Source organism: Anarhichas minor, unplaced genomic scaffold (genome assembly GCF_050575085.1).
Source record: "Anarhichas minor isolate MPS153535 unplaced genomic scaffold, ASM5057508v1 ptg000067l, whole genome shotgun sequence".
Lineage (NCBI taxonomy): Eukaryota > Metazoa > Chordata > Actinopteri > Perciformes > Anarhichadidae > Anarhichas > Anarhichas minor.
In genome coordinates, this window is record NW_027466513.1 from 5,197,501 (window position 1) to 5,207,098 (window position 9,598).

The window sequence follows — 9,598 nt, forward strand, 5'->3', positions numbered from 1 at the left end:
AATAATAATAATACATTTTATTTATATAGCGCTTTCCAAAATTCTCAAAGACACTTTACAAACATTAAAAATCAAAAGCAGTTCTGTAAAGGTGGGTTTTGATTTGTGGTTTGAACATGGAGGGGTCGGTGCAGTCTCCGGTGTGTTTGTGGAGAGAGTTCCAGAGGGAGGGGGCAGCTATGAGAAGGCTCTGTCCATGTCTGGTGCTTGGTCCTGAGTGGAAGAGACGGGAGAGGCATCGGAGGAGCGGAGCCGACGGGATGGAGTGTGGTGGTGGAGCAGGTCGGTGAGGTAGGAGGGGGCCTGATTATGGAGGGCTTTATGAGTAAGGAGAAGGACTTTGTATTGGATCTGTTGTGGGACGGGGAGCCAGTGGAGATTCTGGAGAACATGGGTGATGTGAGCAGCAGAGTTCTGGATGTACTGGAGTTTATTTAGGATTTAGATGATGTGCCATGAAGAATGCTGTTGCAGTAGTCGATTCTTGAGGTGACGAAGTCGTGGATCAGAGTTTCAGCAGCAGATGAGGAGAGTGATGGGCGGAGACGGGCTGTCTTTTAAGTGGAAAAAGGCAGTTCTGGTGATTTGTTTGACGTGGTGTTCAAAGGAGAGGTTGCTGTCCAACATGACTCCGAGGTTGCGGATATGTGGGGACGGAGACAGAGTGGAGTTGTCGATGGTGAGGCAGAAGTTGTGACCGGTTTTAGTGAGGGATTTGGGACCGATGATGATCATGTCAGATTTATCACAGTTGAGTTTGAGGAAGTTGAGTTCTTAAGGAAAATCTTGAAGTCTCAAATCTGAATGAACTTTCTCTCTCACTGATCTGAGTCGGTAGAGGACGATAATCTGTCTCTCTCTCTCTCTCTCTCTGTGCCCCCCCCCCCCCCCGCCCCTCCTCTCTGGTCATGGCAGCATGAATGTGATGACCGAGCACTGTTTACACCACACTGTGTTCATCTGTGATGAGTCAGACGTCACCACCTCAAACCTCTGGCTGTGTTTCAGGCCTCCGGCTCCTCAAATGTTCCTGGTTCTCTTCCTTCAGTCTCTATCTTGTGTTTCTTCACAGTCGGCCGTGGGTCATGACTACCAGAGCAAGCTGTCCAAGCACTGCTCCCAGACGGACACGTCCAAGGGCTTCGGAGGGAAGTTTGGAGTGCAAGCGGACCGCGTGGACCAGGTATGTCCAGAGGCCAACATCTTAATTTCTAAAAGAAATGTCACGTTCCTTGTTAGGGAAACTTAAACAGTCTCTCTTTGTCTCTCTCTCTCTGTCTCTGTCTCTGTCTCTCCTGTCTCTGTCTCTCTCTGTCTCTGTCTCTCTCTGTCTCTGTCTCTCTCTCTGTCTCTGTCTCTCCTCTCTCTCTCTGTCTCTCTCTGTCTCTGTCTCTCTCTCTGTCTCTCCCTCTCTCTAGTCAGCTGTTGGGTTCGAGTACGCCGGGAAGACGGAGAAACATGCTTCTCAGAAAGGTGACGTCTGGATCAGTTTAACACACTCCTGAGAGTAGATCGTGCAGCTCTTCTTATTGACTGGACACATTAGTAATAACTTCTAAATTCACTATTGATCAGTAAATATTCCATCAGCAGAAGATCAAAGTGGAATCTTAGCCCGGAGGATGTAAGTGGACATATTTTATTCACTGTGTACAGCATCACAGGGAACCACAGAGCTCTGGCTTCATTCTCATGACCTCTCTCTGCCGTCGTCACACAGGAGCAGAACATCTGCCCGAGTCCAGTGGTTCCTCCGTAGAGCCACTACTGAGTCTAACAACCTTCTGTTTGCACCACGAGCAGGACGACACGTAGATTCTACACTCTCCTCCGTGGAGGATTCAAAGACGGAGAGACGGCACTGAATGTGTTGTGATTCTGTCTTTAGCTCTAAGCTACTGCCGGTAACTGTTAGACAGGAATTGGGCTGCTTTGTTGACCTCTGACCCCCCCCCCCCCCCCCCTGTGTAGACTACTCCACTGGGTTTGGGGGGCGATACGGTGTGCAGGCAGATCGAGTCGACCAGAGCGCAGTGGGCTTCGATTACCAGGGCAAGACCGAGAAACACGATTCCCAGAAAGGTTTGTCCAGATCTAACAATGTGGCTAATGCACACACACACACACACACACACACACACACACACACACACACACACACACACACACACACACACACACACACACACACACAACTTGGCCTGACTCAACAAGTGCAGGTCCTGTCAAATCGTGTTATTTATCATTTCTCTCGCGTCGCTCCTCAGCCTTTGCTCAGATAACGTCACAAACATTGTCTTTGTTTTCATCCTTCTCTCTCGGTTGCGTGTGTGATGTGATGTTTGCTCTCCACAGTGTTGAATAATACCATCTCATCCAGGTGATCGCTGCACACACGGCAGCGTCATCAGTCTGCTGGTTTTCTGGGGGATATTATCTGTATTTCTTGCTTTGAAACATCTCCTTTGTTGCCCCTTTCTGGTTTCTTTCTCTTCTAAAGACGTCATATATATCTATCTATCTCTATCTATCTATCTATCTATCTATCTATCTATCTACACACAAAACTCAAATATGCTTTGTTGGTATCAAAATGGGCTCTTAGTTCGTTCAATTTACACTTTGACAGAAACTACGCGTCAGATAAACTGTACTGACCAAAGTGTAGAGATCTTCTCTCATGTGGAGAGGACCACTCTCACACCGCTTCCTGTCTAACGTTGGTGGTGTTCTCAGATTACACAAAGGGCTTCGGCGGCAAGTTTGGCGTTGAGACCGACAAGGTGGACAAGAGCGCCGTGGGCTTTGAGTACCAGGGCAAAACGGAGAAGCACGAGTCCCAGAAAGGTTGGTGTCATCACGAGAACAGCTCTCTCTCTCTCTCTCTCTCTCTCTTTCTCTTTCTCTTTCTCTTTCTCTCATCTCTCTCTCTCTCTCTCTCTCTCTCTCTCTCTCTCTCTCTCTCTCTCTCTCTCTCTCTCTTTCTCTTTCTCTTTCTCTCTCTCTCTCTCTCTCTCTCTCTTTCTCTTTCTCTTTCTCTCTCTCTCTCTCTTTCTTTCTTTCTTTTTTTCTTTTCTCCTCCCCCCCCCCCCCCCCCCCCCCATTTTTCTTGAGATTGTATCAAAGTGTTGATACTCTTAAGTGTGTGTGCAGACTATGTGAAGGGCTTCGGGGGAAAGTTTGGAGTGCAGACGGACCGACAGGATAAGTCTGCGCTGGGATGGGACCACCAGGAGAAACCCCAGCTCCACGAGTCCCAGAAAGGTAGGTACACATACAGGGGTCTCATTACCCATCAGTGAGCACGCTCATGGGACGTCCTGAGTAATGATATTAATACAATCGGACTAATGATGCCAAAATAATCTTAAAAACAAAGCACCCGGCTAGACACGGTTCAGCTGAAGCTGCTCAGTTTTTATACTCGACTCCATATGGATTTGATAGACGAGTCTACTGTGAGATATCTATCTATCGCTTCCTCTGAGGAAGTCAAACGTTCGATAAAGCTCATGTTGTGCTATTAGTCCGGTATTGTGCAGCGTTTTTATTTTACGCTTTGTTTTGAGAGAAGATTCTGTAACTTGGTGCAGCTTTGGAGAAAGTTATTTAATCGTCAATGTTTTATTATTCATAATCTTTTGAATTTCAGTTTCCCATGAAGGAAAACTTACTAAAATATTTGTGTTTGCTGTCGATTATAGTTGTTGGAAGGAAAATGGAACTTTAAAGGAGGAGAACCTCTGTTTGTGTTCTTCTGATGTGGGTCATTGTGGCTCTGATGTGGTCTTTCAGAGGTTGACCACTTCCTCAATCTGCGGTTGAATTCTAAAGCTCAGAAAGAAGAAGTGAAAGCACAGCTCAGATTCCTGTTTGCATGTCAGCAGCAGCACAGTGACGTTCTGTTGGCGCTAAGCATCACTAGCATGTTAAAAGTAGTTTTATTCTCTTTGAGATGAGCAGTTGAGACCTTTAGTGCAGCCTGCATTGAACTGCGTTTGTACAATGGAGGCATTGTTCTTCTAGAGGAGGGATGAGATGAGGAGAACTCAAAGTGGACCAACAGGACTATTTGATAAGTTTATTAAAAAGACAAGAAGTGGAGTAACAGAACTGACTGAATAATCGGGATGCATCTGCTCCACTTGCTCAGACGCCTATGGCCCAATGTGACGAGTCTTTACTGCACGTAGCCTCTCGCCCCACTTAGGAAGGTAAGCGCTCTCAGAACATGTACGTACGGCTGCAGCGTGGTGCACCACATCGGCCACTGAACATCCCAAACGTTCTTCTCTCCTGAGAGGTGGCAGTTAAAATAGAGAACAGGTACCAGAGGTTCCTGTGGTGCAGACGACTCTCTGCACAGACCTGCTCTGCACACTACCATCATCTGGAAACGGAACATTGTGACCAACATTTGGTTTTCCTTAAAGTTTCCTCTTTTAAAACTGGTGTGTGTGTGTGTGTGTGTGTGTGTGTATCTGTGTGTGTATCTGTGTGTGTGTGTGTATATCTGTGTTTGTCTGTGTGTGTGTTGCAGACTATAAGCGTGGGTTTGGAGGGCAGTATGGGGTAGAGAAGGAGAAGCAGGACCAGTGTGCTCTGGGCTATGAGCACAAGGAGGGCCTGGCTAAGCACGAGTCCCAGAAAGGCACAGACACCCCCCCCCCTCCCTGTTATCACCCCCCCCTCCCTGTTATCACCCCCCCCTCCCTGTTATCACCCCCCCCTCCCTGTTATCACCCCCCCTCCCTGTTATCACCCCCCCTCCCTGTTGTCACCCCCCCCTCCCTGTTATCACCCCCCCCTCCCTGTTTCCAGAGAGCCCTCCCTCCCAGCTTGTTGTTCTTTCTTTGGCACCGTCCTCTCATCCCGGCTGTTTCCTGTTAAGCGACGGACACACAGCCTGTTGTACTGCTGCAGATATCCGTCATCTTGGTTCGATCAGTTAATATAAATATCCTATAAAACAACCACAGAGTTAGAAACGTAGAGGAACATTATCTGAGGTGTTCATACATTAATACAACGTGTCGTCACGAGGGCTTCGTTCACAACGCTGACCTTCAAACTCTAAAACATTCAAATGCTTTTTTCCCATTTTTTTCAATGTTTTAAGCCGTTATTTCTGCACAGTTGCAGATAAAGATCAGGCTTCACTAATATTAGTTATATAAATATATTTATTATTAGTAAAATGCTTTTTGTAGAATTAGGTTCCAGGTTTGTTTCAGACTCACGTGATCCAAACATTTCGTTGGAAAGTCCCAAAAAACAATCAGAATTCATTGAAACAAAGAGATGTTTGTATCCAACTAAATATTCTGCTTCAATCCATATTTGGTTTTAGCTTTTCAGAACATACATTTTCTCTGCGGTCGAAAAACAACAAACTATCAAAGACCCCCAAAAAAGCTTAGAGTTCAAATATCACACGTGGTGCGGCCCTGTTTAATAAATCAGTGTTCACTGATCCCACCTGCTGTTCCAGCTCCGCCTCCATGCTACCTGTTTGCTTCTGCCCTCATGCTGCTGCATGATGTTTCACGGCTGATCTCCAGAGCACAGGTTGAGCCAAGATGGCTGCTTGACCCCCCCCCCCTCCTGTCTGGCTTATGTTAAGACCCTCCTTCACTGTTCTCTTTTGTTTCTCCTCCCTACAGGTTTGCATGAGCTCATCAACCCGTCCTTCTGATTCCACCAACCACAGTGTGCTTCATCTGAACCTCTGCAGACCAGAGACCTTTCTAATCAGTGTGTCCCTCAGTGAAGTCTATGGAGGACGTGTTTAGAGGCTAAATGCTCGTCTCAGGTCTGCTCTGGTGATGCTGACTGTGGTTGGGTCGAACAGAAACTGACTCTTTAAATCTCCCGTTTGTCACCAGATTACTCTAAAGGATTTGGAGGTAAATTTGGAGTCCAGAATGACCGTATGGACAAGGTAAGGAGTGCCCGTGTGTGCGTGTGTGTGTGTGTGCCGGCGGTAGAGTTGCGTCTCACTTTGTCTCTGGTGTGACAGAGCGCCGGGACGTTTGAGGACGTGGAGAAGGTGACCTCGTCTTACCAGAAAACCAAACCCGTGGAGGCTGGTAAGCGTTCGTCAGCTGTTGGTTGAGTCGGAACTCGTTACGTTGTTTCTTCATTCTGCACATTTTTTTTTTCCCGCCCCGTCAGCCGCCAACAGCACGGGAAGCATCAAGGCTCGCTTCGAGAACATCGCCAAGCAGAAGGAGGAGGAGGACCGGAAGAGGGCCGAGGAGGAGCGAGGCCGTCGGCAGGCCAAGGAGAAGCAGGAGCAAGAGGAGGCGCGCCGTAAAATCGAGGAGACGGCCAAGGCCCCCTCTCCCGTCCCCGCTGCTGCAAGTCCCAGTCCAAGTCCAAGTCCCAGTCCCACTCCGACCCCACCAGTCCAGCCAGCTGCCGCCCCGGCATACCAGGTGAGTCTGGTGTCGGTAGTGACACAAAGAAGCTGGTCTTCAGGAAAAAATGTCAGCCTCCAATACAAGCATCAAGAATACAAACGGTGCCCTCGTCTGTGATCTTCAGCACACATCTTAATGTTTCTTGATATTGTGGCTTCCTTGGTTTGAAGAGAACCTCCTCCTGGCTTCAGGGAAGTTCGTAACTCACTGAAGCCAGATTTAGTTGCATGTAGCAGTGCTCTCTGCAGAAGAAGTCATTAAACAGATTATGTTTGTGTCCATTAGAAGACGGCGGAAGCTGAGGAGAACAGAGAGCATCTGTACGAGGCGGTGCCTCCGAACCAGGAGGAGGACCTGTACCAGAACCCCGAAGAGACCAGCCCACCAGCAGGTGACTTTCATTTACCTGGTCGCCGTACGGAAACAAGCAGATGTTTGGTATTTATCCTCTATACATCATTTATTAGGATTATCAGTCGTCAATAATCAGCTGTCATCTTCTTCTCAACCTTTTATAGAAAAGCACAACAGACAGACTTGAGACTTGAGTACAGCTTCATAGTTGAAAGGTGGAGAATTGTCTTTGGTCCATCGGGCAGTTCATTGAAATATTAAAACAGTCAATGGCCAGTTAATTAGGAACACCACACGATGAACATGTAGCAACGTCGAGGCACGATTCCAACACCAATCACCTAAAATGCACCAGAACTAAACGAGCAGCCGAAGAAGAGGAAAAAAAGTTAAATTTCACTTTACCCATAACCATGAATGATGTCTCACTTTTGCCGTTTTGTGATTAAAAGTTCTGCTCGAGAGCAAATCAACGCTGCTAACTGCTACTCCGATGTGTCTGCACCGGTTTTGAGTCGTCTCCAGTCGTCTAATGCAAAAACTCTGTCTCTGTGTCGCCCTCTGGTGGATGAATCTGCACTCACCCAAAGGCATTGGCCTTCAATATAGACAGACGTGAGCTGTCCAGATATCGGTGTAGTAGGTAGATGGAAAATTGAGGCGGTCTCCGATGATATCAGTGGCCGCAAAAGCTCAAGACAGATTCACATCCAATTATTGATATCTTCTCTAAAATGTTCTTTGCTATCTAGGTGGGAAACGAGTGGCATTGATGTTGAGGGGCGCTAGCATCACGTAGCTACGCCTCCAACATCAGTACCCGACATGGTCAGAAGTCACGTGACGGCGTCGATAACAAACCGTCTTCCTCTTGCAGGCGACCAGTACGAGTCGGGCGGCGAGGACATCGGGGTGACGGCGGTGGCTCTGTACGACTACCAAGCAGGTGAGACTGAAGGTCTGGGATGAAGTCTGGGGCTCGGTTACACCAGGACTAAAATGGATAAATGCTAATTACAATTGTGGCAGATACATTTTCTGTTGATCGACTTAACGGATGAACTGACTGAATTCAGCTCTACAATAGTCTCGTGCTCCTTCGTCACATTTCTTTTTCCCGTTTTTTCAGCCGGCGAAGACGAGATATCCTTCGACCCCGATGACATCATCACCAACATCGAGATGATCGACGAGGGCTGGTGGAGAGGCGTGTGCAGAGGCGCCTACGGCCTTTTCCCCGCCAACTACGTGGAGGTTCGGCAATGATGAAAAGAAAAGAGGAAGGAGACGATTTCAAATCCACACTTTGGTCTTTTCTCTCTTCATCTCGGTGCGAGACGTCCTCAGGTCTCCTAGCCTCCTTTCCTTTGCTCCTTTTTCCTCATGGCTCTTCTGTCTTGTCCTCTTTCGGATCACTTAGTTTCTCTCCGTGTAGCAGATGGAGTTACCTTAGAATCATTTTCTGGGCTTTGCAGTAGTTAAAGATACAAAATGTGACGTGGACGTTCTGAGTTCACTTCCTGCCTCGCAGCCACAAGTTGCATTTTGGATAATATATTCGAATCAACTTCAGGTATCGTTGCTTCTTCACATGTTAGAGGATGTTTAGTCTCGACCAAAGACCAGAGTAGTGACGGCAAAAGAGCTTGAAATGTCTCGACTGAGCTCCGACTGCTCCGTTTAGTAGCTCCACCTTAACGTAAGCAGCAGTTTAAGGTGGATCACGATGTTCATCCCACTGTGGACCAAAAAGCTGCTTCGCTTCCTCGGCCTGTCTGCCTAACGTCCGCTGTGTTGCGCAGGAGTTTAAATCCCTCGTCGCTTCTCGATGGGAAGAATTCAGTGAAAGCTTCGTGTCGTATGAATCTCCTTTTTCTGATTTTATAAATGATCAAAAATAAGCTTTCCTGCTTTTTGCAGATGTTCATTCACAGAGTTACGAGGCCATAATACTAAAATACTACAGCTCATAGTATTACTTTAATCATCTCCGTACGTTCTACTGGTTAAGTGTTGATATCATGCTGAGTTAGATGTACAGAGAGAGATCAGGATTCATGACGCTTTGACAAATGATAGATTTGAAGACATGTTTTTGTTTCCCAGCGCCGAGGCTGAAATGTTGAGGGAATTCTCCAAACACTAAGGGTTCTAACAAACTGCTCGTCTGTCTGTCTGTCTGTCTGACGTCATTAGATTCATCTTCGGGGTTTTGTATTCAATCAATTTAAAAAGTGACCTTTTCAAATACATTATTTTTATCTGTACTTCTGTTTGCTTGAGTCACATTACCTGCTTTTTTTTGTTTCAATAAATAAACTATGAATTATTAGCTTGTTTGTGGTGCGTTATTTTAATCCCAATGAAAATAAGTTCATCATTAGTTTGACTCGGTAGCCGAGTATTGTATCAAATGTAAGCTGTTAAACGTGACGGTGTTGAAATGGACTGATTTAAACTTGATGCCGATCGTTTTATGTCTTTCATTTCTGTAGCTTTTATCAAAACACGTACAATAAGAACATTCAGGAGGCTTAAATCAACTTCATGAAATATGAGGCTCTACTTTTTTAACATTACTGACTTTTTATGTCAAAGAAAGTCTTAAAGTCATAGTATAGTTTGTTGAAAAAAAGTCATTAGGATAGCATACTATGACTGTTTTTATGATTTCTTTCGACATACTATAACTTTTTAAAACATTAACTTTTAATTTCAATTTATTTTGTATAGCCCAAAATCTGCTTTGCAATCTGTACACATACGACATCCTCTGTCCCGGGACCCTCGCATCAGAACAGGAAAAAGAGGAAGAGACCTGA

General features: G+C 46.2%; 1 protein-coding gene across 3 annotated transcripts in view; it reads left to right on the forward strand.

The window, feature by feature from the left end:
- Positions 1 to 9,108, forward strand: part of cttn (cortactin) — an 11,937-nt gene extending 2,829 nt beyond the window's left edge. Inside the window, exons 5-16 of one of the 3 annotated variants that reach the window (XM_076078662.1) lie at positions 1,073 to 1,183; positions 1,419 to 1,473; positions 1,972 to 2,082; positions 2,737 to 2,847; positions 3,154 to 3,264; positions 4,541 to 4,651; positions 5,886 to 5,941; positions 6,020 to 6,089; positions 6,175 to 6,437; positions 6,708 to 6,860; positions 7,654 to 7,722; positions 7,906 to 8,044. In XM_076078662.1, the coding sequence (XP_075934777.1) occupies positions 1,073 to 1,183; positions 1,419 to 1,473; positions 1,972 to 2,082; positions 2,737 to 2,847; positions 3,154 to 3,264; positions 4,541 to 4,651; positions 5,886 to 5,941; positions 6,020 to 6,089; positions 6,175 to 6,437; positions 6,708 to 6,860; positions 7,654 to 7,692 (1,191 nt within the window). In that variant the 3' untranslated portion in view covers positions 7,693 to 7,722; positions 7,906 to 8,044. Of the gene's footprint in view, positions 1 to 1,072; positions 1,184 to 1,418; positions 1,474 to 1,971; positions 2,083 to 2,736; positions 2,848 to 3,153; positions 3,265 to 4,540; positions 4,652 to 5,885; positions 5,942 to 6,019; positions 6,090 to 6,174; positions 6,438 to 6,707; positions 6,861 to 7,653; positions 7,723 to 7,905 lie in introns of all 3 variants that reach the window. The other 2 variants (XM_076078660.1, XM_076078661.1) reach the window with 2 other exon arrangements.
- Positions 9,109 to 9,598: the final 490 nt, after the last annotated feature.